At 47.2% G+C, this 22940-nt stretch overlaps 1 protein-coding gene across 3 annotated transcripts in view; it reads right to left on the bottom strand.

Annotated features, from left to right (window-relative positions):
• The window catches only part of ARF1 (ARF GTPase 1), a 118317-nt gene that overhangs the window by 57804 nt on the left and 37573 nt on the right, over nt 1-22940 (bottom strand). For all 3 annotated transcript variants that reach the window (XM_085628765.1, XM_085628766.1, XM_085628767.1), the window contains exon 3: nt 543-653. In XM_085628765.1, the coding sequence (XP_085484891.1) occupies nt 543-653 (111 nt within the window). The remainder of the gene's footprint in view (nt 1-542; nt 654-22940) is intronic.

The following is a 22940-nucleotide window of genomic DNA, read 5'->3' as shown; positions in this document are numbered from 1 at the left end:
CACGTTGGTATTTGTAAAAGTTTGCCTCCGGAACGTTTATTTAGTTTACATTTTTAAAGAACAATGCTGCCTCTTTTCCCTTCTCCAGAGTAATTCGGAGATTACAGAGTGTTACTGAAGTTGGTAGTTAGTTGTATGGGAAGCATGGAAGTCAATGTTTATTAGTGAAGTAACCAGAGAAGTTATTCTAGTGGATAATTAATATTAGAAGATACCTTTAGTATCTAAAATGAAAACTGGGCAGTAAAAGCTCAAGCAGAAAAAGAGAAACAACCAGGATTCAGACACTGCAGATCTTTCCAATTCCTAACAAACAAAAAGAATTACCCTGCTCCAGGTTATTTACCTTGTTTTTCATAAACTACTTACCTGAATTTTAAAATGAAGTTTATAAGGGCAAAATGGATGAACACATGAAGCTTGTGCTCTTCTTCTAAGACAGCCATGCATTGCCATTGACTGAGTGGGAGGCAAGGTAAGGATCCACGTTATTGCTGAAAAACATTAGAACTTTCTTTACAATGTAATGAAGGCAGACTGACCTTGAGTGTTCTGGAAATAGTGGCGCCAGAGGGGGCGAATTTTATCCTGGCCACCTACATCCCATACCGTAAAACTGATGTTCTTGTACTCTACAGTTTCTACATTGAAACCTAAAAGAACAAAAACATTTGACAAGTAAGATCAACATTTGCACATTTAGAGACACCAAGGTGAATGTGATTGCATATACACCACAAAAATTACTTCAAGAGATGTGTAAGAAGTCAGATTATAAGCAATTTTATTTAAAAGGAAGATTCAACATTTTACACTTTTCAGGAAAGGTTATTTGAATTTCGAATAAAAGCAGACGTGTGACAACCTGCACATAACTGGATAAAAAAAAAAAACCACACTGACTGAAACCGACACTACTATATTAGCAGTGATATATATACAATTTATATTGGAGAGTCATGCCACGGGTGAAAAGGTGGAGACAGCGAGTACTTGTAAACACAAACAATGGAAATCTAAAGCGCAGTGGGTTCCAAGCACTGCGGTTTGGTACAGTCGTACAAGGTTCGACTGGTGCGATTTCAAGGCGAGGGGGTTATATAGGTGGTCCTAATGAACAAGTTACTTACCTTCGGTAACGCTTTTTCTGGTGGATACAGTATCTGCCTGTGGATTCCTCACCTTGTGAATATCCCCTGCGCCAGCATTCCACGGAACTTTTCTTTCCAGCACTCCACGTCGACGTCATAATGCATCGGCTCTGCTCGCGACTCCGTACGTCGTCACCGGAGCCATAAGAAGCCCACGTCGGCGTGATGACGTCAGTTCCACCCATTTTTTCCGAGCCTTCGAGGCGAACAGGCGAACCAACGACAACTCCAAGTATACACAGTATACCAACACAAATACAAAGCATACAAAGAAAAGGAATGCTTAACAAACAAGCATTTCCTACAAATGTACAAGAAAGTATAAAAACATTCCAACAAGACCTCTTTCATGGTATAGAAAGGTGGACAACGGGGAGGCAGGTGGGTCAGTGAGGAATCCACAGGCAGATACTGTATCCACCAGAAAAAGCGTTACCGAAGGTAAGTAACTTGTTCTTCTGATGGATACATCTGCCAGTGGATTCCTCACCTTGTAAATAGATTCCCACAGCAGTACCCACTTCCGGAGGAGGGTGTCCACCTTCCTATACCAGAAAGTCTTGCAAGACAGAGCGCGCGAAGTGGCCCTCCCTCCTCATCTCTGAGTCGAAGCAATAATGCTTTGCGAAAGTATGGAGGGAGGCCCAAGTCGCAGCCTTACAAATATCTGCAACAGGAACACCCCGGGCCAAAGCAGATGTAGATGACTTAGCTCTAGTCGAATGAGCTCTAATGCCCTCAAAGGACAGCTATGCAGAGGCTCAAAAGGGGACCCCATCAGAAAGGTTAAAACAAGATTAAGGTCCCACTGTGGCATTACAAAAGGAGTGGGAGGAAACATGTTCGTAAGGCCCTTGATAAACCTCAGCACAACCGGAGATTTAAATTGTGACGGTTAATCAGGAAGGCGTAAAAAAGCTGATCAGGCCGAAAGATAGCCCTTGACCGTGGCCACAGCACAGCCCTGCTGAGCCAAGGAAAGAGCAAACTGGAGCACATCAGAAAGATGGGCTTTTAAAGGGTCAATGGATCTCCACACCATTTAACAAACTTGGACCACCTGTAGGAGTAAATGGACTTGGTGGAGTGTCGCCTGGCCGATAAAATAACGTCCACCACATCAGGCGGGAGAGAGAATGAACTCAGGTTGCCCCGTTCAATCTCCAGGCATGAAGGTGTAAGCTCTGGAGGTGGGGGTGTAGAACCTGCCCCTCCGACTGCGAGAGGAGGTCTGCCCTCAGAGGGAGACGGAGCGGAGGGCACGAGGAGAGGTGGAGAAGATCTGTATACCACACCCTTCTTGGCCAATCCGGGGCGACCAATATAACTTGGGCCCGGTCTTGGCGAATCTTCCTGAGAACCCGAGTGTAGGAGAGTAGGGTCTGCTTTCTATGTTCACTCCCACTTTTTGCTTTTGCTTTACTGGTTTGACTTAGATGTGGCTGTGGGCCTGCTAATCAGACCCACAGCCCTGCTGTTCTCTCTCTAAATTAATACTATGTACTTTAGGTGCATTACCCATTTGGATAGGATCACCTTATTGGCCCCTGTACAGTGTACCCTAGGTACCCAGGGCATAGGTGTACCCTAGGCCTACCAGGGGCTGCAGCATGTATTATGCCACCCCTGGCCTGGCCTTCCATTTTGACACAACTGGCTGATCACTCAGCTGGGGCAAGGTCGTGTAATCACCCCTTGCTTAGGTGTAGTATTCCTATACCTAACTTACATATAGACACGTGTACCTATCAGTCACTCCTATGGCAGGCCTTAACAATCCTGGGGGCAGAGTGCTTGGTAACATGTGAGATGGTGCTCTAGCATGAGCTGAGCCTGTCTGCAGCTTTCGGAACCATGTCCTTATAGCTGTTCTATGATATAGCCTACCATATACTCTTAAAGTGCCTTATAATCTTAAACGGTTATGGTAACTATGGTTTGGCTTTATCGAAACATGTCGTGTAAGGTGTCTAACACTGTGGAATAATACCCCCATACCATTTCTGGACATGAGGATATTATTCCCCCCTTCTAGAGGGAAAGACATGTTAAAATCATACTTCACTGTTAGCCTCTGACCAAAGCCTCAGCATCACAAAATGGATGCTGCTGCCACGACACAAGTCTGACCTCCTGCTGCTGGGAGTGATCCCAGCCAGGGAGGCCTGGACAATAGGTTTCCTGCTTGGGGAGGTGCTAGCACCTCCCCAGACAGCCTTTAGTGTATTGGGGCAGGGTGGGCTGAAAGGAATGAGACATGCCTGGGGCACACAAGGTGTTCCTTGCATAGTCCAGTTCAAACCGGCGCTGGGGCACTCCAGCCCCAGCGCGAAACTGGACAAAGGGAAGTGGGTGTAACCACCCCCTCCCAGGTCCCACCCATAAGGCGTGACCTAGCAGGTATCCCAGCCCCCCCAGATTAGTATAAGAGTGGGAGTTGGGCCTCAAGACTTTAGATTATCCTGAACCTGCAAACTTGAACAGAAACTCTGGACCTTCGACATTCGACGAAAGAAGAAGACTGAAGAATCTCCCTTGTGGCCAAGGAGTGGCTACCCTGTGCAAACAGGCACCATCAAGAGACTACCCTTTGCTTTGCCCAAGTTCTACGAGGGACCGACTGCAGAGCCCGACCAGAGCCTTGACTTCCAGACTTCTCCGACCCTGATCCACATCCACAGCAGAGCTGAGATCCGTGGAGGCGACGAGACGTGGGACCGGCTACCTGGGAAAAGTGGCTAGTATCTTCAAGCGCAGCTTCTGAGGCACCCTCGAAGTTGTGCACCGGGGATTGCGAAGCCCCAACCCCAAGCACCATCTGCACCGAAGACCAGCCCCCCACACTCCACGAGTCCTGCGTGGGGCACTTCTGCATTTTCCTGCTTGCCGCGTCTGTCCGGTTGCTTGCCCGCTGGCTAGTGGCCTTTGTGACGACGCATCCCGTAATCTTCAGCGCTGGTTTGGCTCCTCCAGACTGGCTCCTGCTCCTTTGAAAAAGAGAAGCACCCCAGACCTTCCTGGTCTGCACCAGAAGCAAGTCCTCCGTTCTGCGTGGGTTCCGCTTGCCAAGGCTTGGTGAGTCCTAGTCCAACTTCGAAACCGCCGACAGCAAGAGCCTTCGTGGGACAGCTCGCCTCCTGGTCCTGGTCGTCCTCGACGCTTCCTGGTCCTTGTGGCTGCAGCGACAAGCTTCACCTTCACCTGCAATCTTCACGACATCGCCTGGTTCCATGTGGTCAATGGCTAGTGACCTTGACTCTGTCCCTTCTGCTTGCAGGTCTCCTCTCTTCTTGATCCCAGCCTTGGGATCGACCGGACACTCTTCACTGACTGCCAGCATCTTTCTTCAGGCATCCATAGGAGTCGACGACGAAACCCGACGCAACTTCACCCCTATGCACCCGCAGCATGTGGGCTAGGTAACTTGGGTACTCCGGTGCTCATCAGGATAGTGACTATCCTAGTGTCTAGTTGTCCAGTCTCGACTTCCTAGCTACTCCGGGAGTGTCCTAAATCTATCCATTTCTAAACTGTACTATTGCTAGTGACTTTTACGCATTACGCGTGAGTGTTTACACTCTGCACCTGAATCCCGTGGGCCTCCCACTTCCTAACCTTTGGTAGTATAGTGTAGCCCCAGCGATTCCCTAGGCCTAGGCCTATCCTATTTCCGTGACAGTGGTCCTTATACCACTTACTTAGTATATGGTTTGCGTGGCCCCTAGGGCCTAACTGTATTACTTACCTGTGTGACTTAATGTATGCATAAATAAGACTGTGTTGTACTTACCTCTAATCTCAAAGAGTGCTGAGGGTTTGACTAGAATAAATACACTTTGTTATATATATATCTGGTGTGGTGCCCTTTCATTTGGTATTCAAGGGATTATATATGGTATCACAGCTGGCTTCACATGCCATTCAGAGTTTAGCCTAAGACTGCTCTTGTCCATGCTACCACTAGGATAGCTGGTCTATAAGGTTGACTTTACAACCAATCACCATAAGGGTATTTGGACTGATATAAGGTGTACACTAGAACTAGTGACATCATACATCAGGCCAACTTCTCACATTGGTGAGCAGCGGTTGGGACCTGAGCTTGCTGTTGTAATACCATTGTAATCTTGAGATACTAAATTGAAAGATCACACAGATATTGTCTAGGTACATATAACAGATTATAATACTTAAGTCCTACTGGACTTAGTAGTTGTAGGTTGAAGGGAGTAACACACCCTGACTACAACTACCAGAGAGGTTTAGTAGAAACAACTAGTGTAGGTAGGTGCACACACCACACCCTCACTAGATCATGTCTCTGGGAGGAGATCAAGTAGATGCTCTCTCAGGAGTGTCAGGTCTGCAGAAGACCCCCTCTAGATATGATACCCTAACATTCCAGGAGATGAGACAATTGTGTACCTCCAGAGGAATAAAACAGGGTGCAAACCCTACCCTCCTTCAGTTAAGACAACTCCTAGAGGAGTACGATGCTCTGAAGCCTCACAGGCAGGTACCCTAGGTACAAAGGAGGGTCTACCCACCACAGATGAGTCAGATGGGACTTCAGATGAAGAGGTAGACAGCCAGGGCCAAGTAGGAAGACTTAGCCAGGCTAACCTAAGCTTACATGGGAGTTTGCATGGGGTCCCCCCATACAGACCCCCAAGTGGGCTTACACAGAGAAGCAGGAGGGACAGATCCCCTTCAAGGGAATCCATCCACTCCCATGTCTCTAGCATCTCTAGTGTTTCCTCTCACAGGGGAATGACTTCCCCTGAGAGAAAGGAACATGAAGCCAGAATGAGGGAAGCTAATCTGAGGATTCAGAGGGAAGAACTTGCCCTTGCCAAGGAGAAGCTTGCTCTTGCTAGAGAGCAAAAGTTAAGTGGGTCAGAACCCACTGGTGGTAGCAATATCCCTAAGGATAGAGACAGGCACTATGATAATAGAAACCTGAGCAAGATTGTCCCTCCCTACAAGTGTGGGGATGACATCCACAAATGGATAACTGCTTTGGAGAGAGCTTGCAAAGTACAGCAGGTACCCCAAAGTCAGTGGGCAGCTATCTTGTGGCTCTCCTTCTCTGAGAAAGGTAGAGACAAGCTCCTCACAGTTAGTGATGAGGATGCAGATAATTACACTGTCCTGAAGAGTGCTCTGATTGATGGGTTTGGCCTAACCACTGAACAATACAGGTTGTTGTTCAGGGATACCCAGAAGACACAGACTCAGGACTGGACTGACTTTGTAGATTGTGCCACTAAGGCTCTGGAAGGCTGGCTAATGGGAAGTAAGGTTAAGGACTATACAGGATTGTATAATTTGATCATGAGAGAACAAATACTTAACAACTGTCAAAACCAGCTATTGCATCAACACCTGATTGATTCTGATCTGACTTCTCCCCAAGAATTGGGAAAGAAGGCAGATAGATGGGTCAGGACTAGAGTTAAGCAAAAAAACCAGAACCAGGGCGGTGATCAGAAAAAGGCAGACCAGAAGGGTAATGATCAGAAACAAAGACCAGAAGTCTTCACCAGGCCCCCAAAAGGCTCAGGGGGAGGGTGGTCCCAAAAAGGATAAAAAGAAAGAAGGCCAAAAGAAACCATGGTGCAACTATTGTAAGTCCAACTCACATTGGTTTAGTGAGTGCACCAAAAAGGATAAGCCCCCAGCCACCATTGCCCCTAAGGCAACTGTACCCCCTAGTTCAGCTGTAAGTGGTGGTTCCCAGCAAAAGGGTGTAGTAGGGTTAACCCTGGGAACTGAGGAGGATTCTGGCCTAGTCAGAATACCTACTCAGGCTGTTCTGATCTGTGATGGGGACTTAGCTTTGTCCTCTACTGTAGGCCCCAGTAACCTGGGCAAGTACAGACAGACTCCTTTTATCAACCAAAGAATGGCTCAGGCCTACAGGGACACTGGGGCTAGTGTCACAATGGTGACACTTGCTTTTGTGGACCCTGGACAGATCATGCTAGGTGAGAATTACCTAGTGACCAACGCTAGCAATGCCACTACCTCCCATAGTGTGGCTATTGTTAACTTCTCCTGGGGAGGGGTAACTGGCCTCAAGAAAGTTGTTGTTAGTTCAGACCTTCCTGTAGAGTGTTTACTGGGCAATGTTCTTGAAACTTCAGTTTGGTCTGAAGTGGAGTATAGGACCCATGCAGAAATGCTGGGGATAGATGGACATGTCCTTGCTGTGACCGGGTCACTGGCCAAAAAGTGCACCACTGAACAAGTGCTGGATCCTGAAACTATGGACCAGTCACAAACCAAGAGAAAGAGCAGTAGGGTTAAGGCTGTGACTTCCCCCCTGCCTCAGGTGGTGGATCAGGCCTCCCAGGAGGATGATTCTGAGAGCCCTGAAGGAACTGTCCTAGAAGAACTTGAACCTGATCAGGTTGAGTTTCTTGGGACAGGGGGACCTTCAAGGGCAGATCTGAGGCAGGCTCAATTAGACTGCCCCTCTCTTGAACCCCTCAGACAGCTGGCTGCTGCTGAGGCTGCAGGGAATGCTCAAGGTACCCATAGTGTGTATTGTGATGAAGGGCTACTGTATTCAGAGGCTAGAGACCCCAAGCCTGGTGCATCCAGGAGGTTGGTCATACCACTGAAGTTCAGAGGCTTCCTTCTTACCTTGGCCCATGATATTCCCCTTGCAGGACATTTAGGCCAGAACAAGACTTGGGACAGGCTTGTCCCTCACTTTCACTGGCCCCATATGTCAGAAGATACTAAGGAGTTTTGTCGCTCCTGTGTCACCTGCCAAGCCAGTGGCAAATCAGGTGGCACCACAAAGGCCCCCCTCATACCACTACCTGTGGTGGGGGTCCCCTTTGAAAGAGTGGGCATAGATATTGTAGGACCAATGGACCCACAAACAGCATCTGGGCACAGATTCATACTGGTGATAGTGGACCATGCCACCAGGTACCCAGAAGCAATTCCCCTGAGGACCACAACAGCTCCTGTTGTGGCAAGGGCCCTGCTTGGAGTATTCTCCAGAGTGGGCTTTCCAAAGGAGGTCATTTCTGACAGAGGTGCCAACTTCATGTCAGGATACTTGACTGCAATGTGGAAGGAGTGTGGTGTGAACTACAAGTTCACCACACCCTATCACCCACAGTGCAATGGGCTTGTTGAGAGATTCAACAAGACCCTAAAGGGAATGATAAAAGGTTTACCAAACAAGCTTAGGCGAAGATGGGACATCCTTTTACCCTGCCTTCTGTTTGCTTACAGAGAGGTCCCACAAAAGGGGGTTGGCTACAGCCCTTTTGAGCTTTTGTTTGGGCATCCTGTAAGAGGACCCCTGTGTTTGGTAAGGGAAGGATGGGAGAGACCTCTCAGACAACCCAAACTGGACATAGTGGATTATGTACTTGGTCTCCGCTCCAGGATGGCAGAGTATATGAAGAAGGCTTCTAAAAACCTTGAGGCAAGCCAAGAACTCCAAAAAGCTTGGCATGACCAAAAGGCTGTACTGACTGTTTACCAGCCAGGACAGAAAGTGTGGGTGTTGGAGCCAGTGGCCCCAGCAGCACTCCAAGACAAATGGTCTGGACCCCACACTATTGTTGAGAAAAAGGGAGAAGTCACCTACTGGGTGGACCTTGGGACTCCCAGAAGCCCCCACAGGGTGCTTCATGTCAACAGATTGAAGGCATATGTTGACAGGGCAGACATGGGGCTACTCATGGCTACAGATGAGGGGCAGGAGGAAGAGAGTGACCCTCTCCCAGACCTGTTGACTCAGAACCCTGATGATGGCTCAGTTGATGGTGTGGTCTTTTCTGACAGCCTCACTGCCCATCAGCAACAGGACTGCAGGCAAGTTCTGCAGTCCTACAGACATATGTTCTCTCTGACCCCAAGTCAGACTAACTGGTGCACCCATGAGGTGGACACTGGTGACAGTCTGCCTGTGAAGAGTAAAATCTACAGGCAACCTGACCATGTCAGGGACTGCATAAAAGTTGAGGTACAGAAGATGTTGGAGCTGGGAGTCATTGAACCTTCAGAGACACCTTGGGCTAGTCCTGTAGTCCTTGTGCCAAAACCTCACACCCAAGATGGTAAGAGAGAGATGAGGTTTTGCGTGGATTACAGAGGTCTCAATGCTGTCACTAGGACAGATGCCCACTCAATACCTAGGGCAGATGAGCTCATTGACAGACTGGCAGCTGCTAAGTTTTTGAGCACATTTGACCTAACAGCAGGCTACTGGCAAATCAGACTAGCTGAGAATGCAAAGGCCAAAACTGCTTTCTCGACCCCAGGAGGACATTATCAATTTGTGGTAACGCCCTTTGGTTTGAAGAATGCACCTGCCACTTTCCAAAGGTTGGTGAATCAAGTCCTTACTGGGTTGGATGATTATTGTGCAGCTTATCTTGATGATATTGCTGTCTTTAGCTCCACCTGGGAGGATCACCTGGTCCACCTGAGGAATGTTTTAGAGGCCCTGCAAAAGGCAGGCCTCACTATCAAGGCCACTAAGTGCCAGATAGGGCAGAGCAAGGTTGTATACCTGGGCCACCTAGTTGGTGGGGGTCAGGTTCAACCACTGGAGAGCAAGATCCAGACCATAAAGGACTGGACTCCTCCAACTACCCAGACTCAGGTCAGAGCTTTCTTGGGCCTGACTGGGTACTACAGAAAGTTTGTTAAGAACTATGGGTCCATTGTGACACCACTTATTGACTTGACCTCCAAGAAGATGCCAAAGAAAGTTCAGTGGACAGTAAGCTGTCAAAAAGCATTTGATGACCTGAAGCAGGCCATGTGCAGTGCACCTATTCTGAAAAGTCCAGACTACTCCAAAGAGTTCACTGTCCAGACAGATGCTCCTGAGTTAGGTGTGGGAGCTGTTCTTTCACAACTGAATGTAGATGGTCAAGACCAGCCCATTGCTTTTATAAGTAGAAGGCTGACCCCTAGAGAGAAACGTTGGTCAGCTATTGAGAGGGAGGCCTTTGCTGTGGTTTGGGCCCTGAAGAAGCTGAGGCCATACTTGTTTGGCACTCACTTCAAGAATTCAGACAGACCATAAGCCCCTCTTGTGGCTAAATCAGATGAAGGGTGAAAATCCCAAACTTCTTAGGTGGTCCATTTCCCTACAGGGGATGGACTTCACAGTGGAACATAGACCTGGGACTGACCATGCCAATGCAGATGGACTCTCCAGATATTTCCACTTAGAACATGAAGACTCAACTGGTCAAGGTTAGTTTAATGTCCCTAAGTTTGGGGGGGGGGGGGGGGGTTGTGTAGGAGAGTAGGGTCTGCTTTCTATGTTCACCCCCACTTTTTGCTTTTGCTTTACTGGTTTTCGACTTAGATGTGGCTGTGGGCCTGCTAATCAGACCCACAGCCCTGCTGTTCTCTCTCTAAATTAATACTATGTACTTTAGGTGCATAACCCATTTGGATAGGATCCCCTTATTGGCCCCTGTACAGTGTACCCTAGGTACCCAGGGCATAGGTGTACCCTAGGCCTACCAGGGGCTGCAGCATGTATTATGCCACCCCTGGCCTTCCATTTTGACACAACTGGCTGATCACTCAGCTGGGGCAAGGTCGTGTAATCACCCCTTGCTTAGGTGTAGTATTCCTATACCTAACTTACATATAGACACGTGTACCTATCAGTCACTCCTATGGCAGGCCTTAACAATCCTGGGGGCAGAGTGCTTGGTAACATGTGAGATGGTGCTCTAGCATGAGCTGAGCCTGTCTGCAGCTTTCGGAACCATGTCCTTATAGCTGTTCTATGATATAGCCTACCATATACTCTTAAAGTGCCTTATAATCTTAAACGGTTATGGTAACTATGGTTTGGCTTTATCGAAACATGTCGTGTAAGGTGTCTAACACTGTGGAATAATACCCCCATACCATTTCTGGACATGAGGATATTATTCCCCCCTTCTAGAGGGAAAGACATGTTAAAATCATACTTCACTGTTAGCCTCTGACCAAAGCCTCAGCATCACAAAATGGATGCTGCTGCCACGACACAAGTCTGACCTCCTGCTGCTGGGAGTGATCCCAGCCAGGGAGGCCTGGACAATAGGTTTCCTGCTTGGGGAGGTGCTAGCACCTCCCCAGACAGCCTTTAGTGTATTGGGGCAGGGTGGGCTGAAAGGAATGAGACATGCCTGGGGCACACAAGGTGTTCCTTGCATAGTCCAGTTCAAACCGGCGCTGGGGCACTCCAGCCCCAGCTCTGGCGCGAAACTGGACAAAGGGAAGTGGGTGTAACCACCCCCTCCCAGGTCCCACCCATAAGGCGTGACCTAGCAGGTATCCCAGCCCCCCCAGATTAGTATAAGAGTGGGAGTTGGGCCTCAAGACTTTAGATTATCCTGAACCTGCAAACTTGAACAGAAACTCTGGACCTTCGACATTCGACGAAAGAAGAAGACTGAAGAATCTCCCTTGTGGCCAAGGAGTGGCTACCCTGTGCAAACCGGCACCATCAAGAGACTACCCTTTGCTTTGCCCAAGTTCTACGAGGGACCGACTGCAGAGCCCGACCAGAGCATTGACTTCCAGACTTCTCCGACCCTGATCCACATCCACAGCAGAGCTGAGATCCGTGGAGGCGACGAGAGACGTGGGACCGGCTACCTGGGAAAAGTGGCTGGTATCTTCAAGCGCAGCTTCTGAGGCACCCTCGAAGTTGTGCACCGGGCATTGAGAAGCCCCAACCCCAAGCACCATCTGCACCGAAGACCAGCCCCCCACACTCCACGAGTCCTGCGCGGGGCCCTTCTGCATTTTCCTGCTTGCCGCGTCTGTCCGGTTGCTTGCCCGCTGGCTAGTGGCCTTTGTGACGACGCATCCCGTAATCTTCAGCGCTTGTTTGGCTCCTCCAGACTGGCTCCTGCTCCTTTGAAAAAGAGAAGCACCCCAGACTTTCTTGGTCTGCACCAGAAGCAAGTCCTCCGTTCTGCGTGGGTTCCGCTTGCCAAGGCTTGGTGAGTCCTAGTCCAACTTCGACGCCGCCGACAGCAAGAGCCTTCGTGGGACAGCTCGCCTCCTGGTCCTGGTAGTCCTCGACGCTTCCTGGTCCTCGTGGCTGCAGCGACAAGCTTCACCTTCACCTGCAATCTTCACGACATCGCCTGGTTCCACGTGGTCACTGGCTAGTTACCTTGACTCTGTCCCTTCTGCTTGCAGGTCTCCTCTCTTCTTGATCCCAGCCTTGGGATCCACCGGACACTCTTCACTGACTGCCAGCATCTTTCTTCAGGCATCCATAGGAGTCGACGACGAAACCCGACGCAACTTCACCCCTATGCACCCGCAGCCTGTGGGCTAGGTAACTTGGGTACTCCGGTGCTCATCAGGATAGTGACTATCCTAGTGTCTAGTTTTCCAGTCTCGACTTCCTAGCTACTCCGGAAGTGTCCTAAATCTATCTATTTCTAAACTGTACTATTGCTAGTGACTTTTACGCATTACGTGTGAGTGTTTCCACTCTGCACCTGAATCCCGTGGGCCTCCCACTTCCTAACCTTTGGTAGTATAGTGTAGCCCCAGCGATTCCCTAGGCCTATCCTATTTCCGTGACAGTGGTCCTTATACCACTTAGTATATGGTTTGCGTGGCCCCTAGGGCCTAACTGTATTACTTACCTGTGTGACTTAATGTATGCATAAATAAGACTCTGTTGTACTTACCTCTAATCTCAAAGAGTGCTGAGGGTTTGACTAGAATAAATACACTTTATTTTATATATATATCTGTTGTGATGCCCTTTCATTTGGTATTCAAGGGATTATATATGGTATCACAGCTGGCTTCACATGCCATTCAGAGTTTAGCCTAAGACTGCTCTTGTCCATGCTACCACTAGGATAGCTGGTCTATAAGGTTGACTTTACAACCAATCACCATAAGGGTATTTGGACTGATATAAGATGTACACTAGAACTAGTGACATCATACATCAGGCCAACTTCTCACACCGAGTAATCAAGGGTATGGGAGGAAACGCGTAAAGGAGTTGTGAGCCCCAACTCAACTGAAACGCGTCCCCCAACGCCCCCTGCATCGGATACTGGAGACTGCAAAACGACGGGCAGTGCGCGTTCTCGCAGGTGGCGAACAGGTCCACCCAAGGGGTTCCCCACGCCCGAAAGACGTGACGAATCGCCTCCGGATGGAGCCTCCACTCGTGGTCGGCGGAGAACTGCCGACTGAGACTGTCCGCACGTTCAGCACCCCGGCCAGATGATTTCCCATCAGACAAATCTGATGGTCCTGAGCCCAGGACCAGAGACGCAGAGCCTCTCTGCAGAGACAACGCGACCCCACTCCTCCCTGCTTGTTGACATACCACATCGCGGTAGTGTTGTCCGTCAGGACTTGAATTAACCGACCGCGAAGGGAAGGGAGGAAGGCCTTGATGTGAAGCAACCTCTCCTCTGGAGACCAAAGACCCTTGATCTCCAGATCCCCCAGATGAGCACCCCACCCTAGGGTGGATGCATCCGTTATCACTGTGGCCACCGATGGAGGAAGATGGAAGGGCTTTCCTTGGGACAGATTGCCCTCCACCAAGATAGATCCGCTGCAGCTTCTCCGGAGATCCTGATCGACTCCCTGAGATCTCCATTGTGCTGATACCACTGCCTGCGGAGGCACCACTGGAGCGCCCTCATGTGCCAGCGTGCATGGTTGACCAACAGAATGCAGGAGGCGAACAGACCGAGCAGGCGAAGGACCTTCAGAACCGGAACAACCGCTCCATTGTGGAATAAAGGGACCATTTCCTGAATGCCGAGAATCCTTTGAGGAGGAGGGAATGCCCGAAACACACAGTAGTGTCCAGTACCGCCCCTATGAACAGGCTGCGTTGAGAGGGCACCAGGTGAGATTTGGGCACATTGATCGAGAAACCCAAGTCGAATAACAGCTGAGATGTTACCTGCAGATGACGCTGCACCATCTCTGGGGACTCTGCCTTCAGAAGCCAGTCGTCCAGGTAGGGGAAAACCGGAATCCCCGACCTCCTGAGATGAGCAGCCACCACTGCCATCACCTTTGTGAAGACTCAAGGTGCGGTAGTAAGACCAAACGGGAGGACCGCAAACTGGTAGTGTTGCGACCCAACCGTAAAACGGAGATACTTCCTGTGCGACTTCAGGATTGGGACATGAAAGTATGCATCCTGCAAGTCGAGTGACACCATCCAGTCTCCTTGCTGCAACGCTTGAAGAACCGGCGCAAGTGTCAGCATCTTGAATTTCTCCTGTTTCAGGTAAAACTTCAAGATTCTGAGGTCCAGTATCGGACGCAATCTGCCGTCCTTTTTGGGAATCAGGAAATAACGGGAGTAGCACCCCTGGCCCCTTTCCTGCTCCGGAACCACCTCTATTGCACCCTTCTGAAGCAAGGCTAGAACCTCTTTCTGAAGGAGAAGCAGATGGTCTTCCGAGCAATAACCTTGGCAAGGAGGGTAAGGGGGAGTAAACTCCCGAAAGGGAAGGGTGTACCCAGTCTCTACGAGGTTCAAAACCCAAAGGTCTGTTGTAATAGATTTCGAACCCCGTAGAAAGTAGGACACCCGACCCCCCCACAGGACTTACATGATCCGGGATGGGGGGATCTAGGGCTGCTTCCCTGAAGCCTCATTGGGAGCAGAGGAGGACGACGAAGAAGAGGGGTTGCGACCAGAACCTCTCCGACCCCTTTGCTTCCCTCTATAGGACCTATAGAGGGGATTCTGTTGTTGCTGCTGCTGCTGAGGCTGTCGGAAGGAGCGAAAGGATGATCTTCCGAAACCCCCAAACTTCCGAAAAGCTGAACCCCTAGAAGGTGCCTGCAGACCCAAGGACTTTGCCGTCAATCTGCTGTCCTTAAATCGTTGAAGGGCAGAGTCTGCCTTCTCCCCAAACAGTTTGTCCGTCGAATGGCAGATCCACCAATGTGGCCTGAACATCCGCAGAGAATCCAGAGGAACGGAGCCACGCCTGTCTTCTCGCGGCTATAGATGACCCCATAATTCTTGCCACCGAGTCCGCCGTATCCAGCCCTGACTGGATCACCTGTCTGGCAGCTGCCTGAGTGTCCGCAACTACCTCCAAGAAGGACGCCTCATCACCCTCCGGCAATTTAGGGGCTAAAGATTTTATAGAGTCCATCAAGGCATGAACATAACGTCCCAGCAGACACGTGGCATTGGATGACTTCAGTGCCATACTTCCTGAAGATAGACTTTTTAGCCGCCCGATCAATTTTCTTGGACTCCCTATCTGCTGGAGACTGAGGGAAAGCACCCGAAGCATGTTTTGAACAAGAAGCCTGCACAACTAGGCTCTCCGGAGATGGATGCGTTGACAAAAAAAAAAAAATCAGGATCCCCAGGTGCAACCCTGTACCTTCTTGCCACCTGTCTGGAAACCGCCGGAGAAGAAAGGTTTCCTCCACACCTCCAAAACCGGCTCCAAGATGGCCTCATTGAAAGGCAACAAAGGCTCCGAAGTCGATGTTGGAGAGTGCAACACCTCAGTAAGCAAGTTAGACTTGTACTCCACAGAGGGCAGCTGCAAATCTAACAGATCTGCGGCCTTCTTAATTACCACATGGTAGGGTGCTAATTCCTGTGGTGGAGAAGATCTTGCAGACGTATGCTCCCACTCTGGGGTCGTATCCAAACCACTTGCTTCTTCTATTCCCTCAAACTCATCCGAAGAAGTGTCGACTTCACCTTCTTCCACCTCTGCTCTATACCTTCCTTCCTCCAATACCCTCTAGGCCTCCCTTCTTGATCGAATTCGGGGAGCCGGCGTCGTCGTACGCGGCGTCGGTGGAGCCAGAGGTACCGGAGGCGGCGGAGCCGGCGTCGAAGAAGGCTCCGAAACAGGATGATCCATCCGAATCCTCGACAGATCCCCAATCGGCGCCGGAAACTGCCACGAAGGCGCCATCGGCATAAAGGGCAAAAAGGGGGCCTGAGCATAATGCTGTGGCACCCCCAGCGTATATGCCATTGGACCCACGGGACCAGTTGGTGCTCCGGATGGGAAGGCCGCCCTATTAAATATACCATACATGGCATTCAGAAATTGCGTTGAATCGGTACCTGGAGCCGGGAATTGTGGCTAAGGAACACACCCTGTATCCCTTTGTGGAGTCTCCGGCGTCTGCTCCGCAGTGTCTTCTACCGGAGCCGCAGATTCATCCGGCACCGGAGCAGGCTCTTCCTGTTCATGCTCATCAATAGAGACCTCCGACTCCACTCGAACCGGAGTCGATGCCCTTGACGGAGCCGGTGACTGCGCCGTAGAACGCGCTGGAGCCCGCTTCGGCAAAGGAGATCCTCTCGGAAACTTCGAAGGAGACAAGTCCTAGCTTTGACGCCGACGGGGCGAAGTCAACTTCGATTTTCTGCTCTTCGAGGACCGACGTCGAGAAGAATGCTTTCTTTTTTTATGATGCTTCTTCGACGACCTCGAAGTCGACTACTCCGGCCTCGACTTCTTCTTCCTCCCTCTTCTCCTCACCGATCTTCTTCATAAAGAGTTTAGTCTTCCTCTCCTTCAGTGCTTTAGGATTCATCCTCCTACAGCACGCACAATCCTCCACATCGTGGTCCGAAGAAAGGCACCACAAGCAGTCTTGATGCGGATCAGTCATGGACATTAGACCTCCACATTCCCTACAGTGCTTAAAGCCAGACTTCCTCGTCGAAGATATACTGTTGAAAATGTGGTAACACAGCAAAACTACAAAGTAGCTAGAGAGCACTGGAAAAAACCGTTGCGCGTCGACGGCGCGGAAAAAAGGGAACGGACGTCATCAAGCCGACGTGGGCTTCTTATGGCTCCGGTGACGTCGTATGGAGTCGCGAGCGGAGCCAATGCATTATGACGTCTCCCACGTCGACGTGGAGTGCTGGGAAAGAAAAGTTCAGTGGAATGCTGGCGCAGGATATTCAAAAGGTGAGGAATCCACTGCCAGATGTATCCATCAGAAGACAGTTTATCAGCACTGCCTATCTGCTCAAACACCGAGAGTTTTCTTGAATTTAAAAAGGACCGCATCTAATCCATGGAAAACCCAGAAGTGGACCATTAAATATTTGAGCATTATTTGGTATGGAACTAATAAAATTCTTTGGAGAACTGTACCTGCTAAATGGGTTCTCTCAGAATCTTAGAACAGAAGACCCAGATCCGACCTAGCACTTTCACTTGGTGGCGCAAGTGAACTGGCTGATTTGTTAGGTTGGTAATCGAGGATACGAAGGCTATTCATCTTTTGGAGGGCGAGTAAGGACTATAAGACATTTTTAGGCATAGCTTGAAATCACCGCTCTCTGCTAGGCTCATCGTTATCAAGTCATTAAGCTACAGGCGGTTTGGTGTAATATCTGGCAAATTAAAGAGATTTCTATGTTTTCTAATGCTCGTCTTGTCCAAGGTTTTAGCTGAACATGCAGATCAACTCATGAACAAGAAGCTGCACCAGAATTTGGGTTTCAAGCGTACAATAGCAGATAATACTTAGGCAAGCAAATGGAAGATCGAGATTCCAGGCAGATATTGGAACACAACATATGCAGTCCATATCCACACATTTGTGTTTTAGTTTAAAAGTTCAAACAAACTATAAAGAAACTGAACAAACATGGAGCACTAGAAATCCAATTACATCAAATTAAGCAAACATTCACCCCATAGTGGCTGAGGTTTTTTATCCTGCCCAGCACGTCCTTAGAACTGAGGAGGTTAAAACTGGTACAACAACAGTAAAACATGTCCCACTTGTTCATCATAATTTCACAAAGCACAATAAGCTAACTCGTTAAAACATCAAATTACGAGGCATTTCAGTTTTAGAGCAAATAACTTTTCCAAAGCAAACAAGGATTTGACTCAAAGCGTTGTGCTTTAGGCCACACAGTAATGGTATCTCACGGTTGCTCAGCCTCTTTTTATTACTTTTTGTCAGTCTGGTGTCTTTGCTTATAGGTACATAAGAAAACTCATGTATTCCTCCTCTTCAACTGCAAATAGATTTTTACAGAGAATCCATTTGATAAGCATTCAAGAAGTAAATCTAAATGAAGCCTTTGTTTTGCCAGGATACACCAATAGATTAGAAAAGGGTTTTTTCCCCTACCTGGTTAAAACGGATGTATACATCATCCCCGGGTTTGCTTTAAATATGGTGCCCCTTCAATCTTAACCTTCTAGTATCATGGGTGGTCATTATGGAGTGTTTGGGCCTACCCATACCGGATGTTTTGGGAATAGAATAATAAGGAAATAAGCAAATTCTTTAAGTACATCCGTTAAGGCCTTAATGTTGAGACTAACTAAGAAAACGACTGCAGACAGGCTGCTAAATATCTGAGCAAGAGATTTGACATCTTCCACCAAATCATTCTCTTAAACATGGCATTCCAAACCAGTAAATATCCTACAATCATTTAGACCAAACGGTCGTGGCAAAACTTTTTTTTCCTCGAAAGAGGCCCTACTCCCCTTCCACCTCCCCAACCCTAAACACTTTCTCACCCATAGATCAATTTACAGTAAAATATCAAAAATTGCAAAATGAACCCTACGTAAAATACACATCACCCATAGATGCTCTCACAAAGGTCAGCTCAAACAGTGTTAAATACCAGCTGAAGGATAGGGTCTACAGAAAACAGAGAATGTCCCTTGAGGTAAACCGCTTAGTAAGAAAAAAAATGCAACCTGTTAGTTTTTTTCCGAACGTCTGACCAATTTCTACTCTTCATTCATGCCCATGAACATACTGCACATTATACTATACCAGTAATTATTATTATTTTTTTTTTACATAAATGGACTGGTTTAGATGCTGATCAATCAATTTCTGTAAGTGGATGCATATGTGTTGATTTGTGATTGCACTTTATTTCGCTCACTGGTCCGCGCTCTTGCGAAGATAGCAGCATTTCTTCTCACTTTCTGGTTGCAGTTTTTTGGTGCCACATTACACATCTCGCACTCTAGCTCTCTACAATGCTCATCATATGCAAGAATCCCTGTCCATTACCTACAGGTGGCTGCACAACAGACACGCATAGCAAGCACACCAACTGTCAAAATCAAGCCTGTCTGCACTTAAAGTAAGATGGTCTGTGCCTCTGCCTTGGGTAAGGTCAGAGATCCTGCCCGAACTACCTTCGAGATAAGCCACAAACTCATCCTTGAGCTATGCTATGCTCCATTACGTTTATTGTGCCCATCCAATCACAGTCTTCTTCACCACATCCTGGATATTTGTATTAGGAACTCCACACTCCAGGTAAACTTTAGCCAGTCTGTAACAAATCAAGCCAACTCTGCTTCTGGCGATCACACGGATTAAATAAATATCCATGCACATTATCCCTTGATTAAGTGAAAACTTAATTATTTTATTTTGTGATTAATGTCAGATCCTTGGCTAAACATGACAAAGATTTGAGACAGCTGTTAATTATACTGCAAACCAGATATTGTAATAGTAGCAGAAGTACCTAAAAGACACTTTCACAAATTTTGCCTTGGCCATTACTCCTGGTTATGCTATTCGCCATGTCATTCGCCTCTCTAAAACTTTAATTTTGATCCTCTTATGGACCCAGTAGGATCATTTGGTCTATCAGGTCTTTTGTGCAGTGCAGACAGTGCTAAACTGGTTCATAATCTTTGGCTACATGGATAACCGTTAATTCTCCAACTAAATGATACAACAAAATTACTAGTCTTAGATAAACTAGACGTCTGGTCCTTTTGTCTGGTGGCCTACTTTTGGCATTTATATTTTACATTTCATCCTCTCGGATAATCAAATCTTTCACTTCATTCAGGCCCCTGAATAAAGTATCCAAAGGACTATGTTGTTGAGATATATCTTAAACCTTATTTCGCCAAAGGGTGTAGTAATTGAAATAAAAATAAAAAAATAAAAAAAAAAAAATCAGTGTTGGTGAAAAAGTCAAGACATGACAATTGAAAGCAAAAGATTAGTCAATTATTCAAGCACGATCACTGCGGGCGCTAATAGCTAATGTCATTTGACGTGCAGAGCTGATCTTGGTAAAAGCAGAAATAAATGCAATCCAATATTACTGGCATCAAAGAATTAAATGCAATCCAATATTACTGGCAAAGAATTAAAATGCCAATGTTGCTAAAAACTGAAGTACACAAATTTTGTTTAAAATACACAATTTGTTACTATAAGAGCTTTCAGAAAAAAATACAAAAGGTGCTCTTTCGCAGTGCCCAAAATGTATATTAAGGTTCCATGATAATGTTGTACAGTGTTATAAGTCTGTAGTTAAAAAGTTTTAGACAACCCATCAATAATCCAAAGTGCTTGACATCAGTAATGAGGTTGTGTCACAGCCCCTATACTGGCAATAAATGGAGTTTGCACTCACGGTCAGCGCCAAAGCGCCATACCTTTTGTCATTTATCTCATTCCAGTGGAATCTGCTCGTAATTTGGGGGTATTTTTCTATCCTAGTCTCTCCTTGAGAGTTCTTATCTTGCGTCTTCATGTTTCTTTATGCTTAAAGTTCTAAGAAATATCACCCCCCCCGCGCTCTTGACGAGGGAGGCACTATTTTAACTTTACGCTGGTCCTCCAGCTTCTTCCATGCATAAACTTCCAACTCCTTCAAAATGCTGCAGCCCGCTTTATACGGAAGGACCAACATTTTCAAAGGCTACCCCGTTGCTTCAGTCTCTAAGCTGGCTTCCAATTTTAAAACAAGCAATTTTAAAATCATTTTGTTTAGGCACGATTCCCTTTTAAAACAAACTTGCGTCTGGCCTTTTTTTCTTTCCACCATCCAAGCCGCACTCTTGGGTCCTCACATTCTATTTTGCAGATCATTCCCAGTAGTAAGAAATCTCGTATGGGTCATCAAAAGTTTTCCATTGCTACTGCCTATACTTGGAAAAGCCTCCCCTTTACACTCCGTTCTCAACCAAATCAGTTCAAGTCTCACACATTAATGAAGACCTATTTATTTCAACTAGTTTCACTGCCTTCAGATTGGGTTTTACCCCTTTTAGTGCCTGGACACCTATGGGTATTTGCGCACTCTATAAAAACATAAATCTTACATACAGTAAAGGGAATCAATGAGAGAATTTTACAGACCTTTAGAATACTTGGGAAACCATAATTAAGGTATGTATCAACCAGAAATATTTTTCCCATTACCAGTGTGCAATAACTGATTTACATTTTGGAATAAAATCCTGTTCGGGTATTAGTCGACACAGTTCTCTTGATCTTATTTATCACTTTTGGGATCAGGGCAAAGCGTAGGCAAAGGTCTCTGATCAAGTTATAGAAAATGCATTCCCCAAAACCACAGTAGGGTGTGCCTGCTAGCACAGTAGCAGCATTGCTTGTTCAGATTTTTGTAAGTAAGATCAATTTCGTCTTGCCCTGAAGTCAGCTAGTTCCCACTTGTGGCATTACTTGTATGTCCTGCTTAAAGAGTCTGCCCATGCACTGTCTATTCCAAGATGTTCAACTGTTCACTGAATGGATTGTTGATGGCCCAAAACCATATCTTTTGAGCTTCTTTAGGACAGGGAAAGAGATCAAGTTCGTACCGTTTAAGAAGTACATTGAAGTTTTGTCTGTGTGGCTCAATACACAACTGTTTTATTCTTGGAAGCAAAGAGTGCAAACCTAGAGCAATGGCTCTCACCTCCAAAATACTGATACAAGGGAGAGTCATGGTCAGACTGCTTACTTCCAGCTCCAATAGATGTGCTCCTCAGCTGTATAGGGAGGCATCCATTGTCACCACAAAGCAGGATTTTTGCTGAAGGTAGATTAATCTTACTGGTACAGTAGTCTTGTGCCGGGGTCAGCAAGGTAAGCACGGTCCAATTTTTGGTGCTATGGAGAGAAGGCCACCAAACAAACCGTGGCTTGGCATCTCTACATGCATAACTCCACTTGGAATGGTTGCACACGCAGGCATCAGTTTGGTGTTAAATGAATGCATGATGACATCCCTAAAAGGGACATACAGTCTCAAGTTGATCATCTTTTCGTTCTGCAGTTTCTGTATTAAGTTGGTTAAATTGGTCACTTGCTCTTTGAATGGGAAGGCTCTGTCTATGTCCAAAAATCACCCCAAAGTATTGAATCTTTTTGTGGGGTATTAACAGGGACTTGTCCTTGTTTAATGCTAAAAACTGTTTTTTAAAGTTTAAGAATAGCCTTCACAGAGTTCTCGGTGACCTTGAACAATTTTCCCTCAACTCACCTGTCCTCGAGGTAGGGTAACACTTGATATCCTTGTTTCCTTTGTATTTTATGGCGCTTTCCAAAATAGTAAAGACTTTGGGAGCCGACTTGAGTCGGCAGGGAAAAACTTTGAATACTGGCGGCCAAGCACATTGAATCAGATATTTTCTGTGTTTGGGAAGGATGGGGAATAGGTAAATATGGTTCTAGAGTGGACATAAAATGTCCTCTAATAACTGGAGTATTTCTTGTAGCCTAACCATGCAAAAAAGGTCTGCTTTTTGAGAAATCTGTTTAACTAACATCTAAAAATCGACATTCATTAGCCAGATTTTTTCTATATCAGACAGAAGCTAGAAAGGAAGTTCAAATTTCTCCAATTCTGAAACTAGTTCTTTCTTTAACAATGTCGGAAACTCTGCTTGAAACATCTGCCAACCAGAATATGGTTTTTCTGGATGGTAAGCTTGTAGAAGGTTTATATATGAATTCCAATGTATGCTGCAGAATTAGGAGGTC

The sequence above is a fragment of the Triturus cristatus genome, chromosome 10 (assembly GCF_964204655.1).
Source record: "Triturus cristatus chromosome 10, aTriCri1.1, whole genome shotgun sequence".
Taxonomy (NCBI): Eukaryota; Metazoa; Chordata; class Amphibia; order Caudata; family Salamandridae; genus Triturus; species Triturus cristatus.
This window is presented reverse-complemented; position numbering and strand designations above follow the sequence as displayed.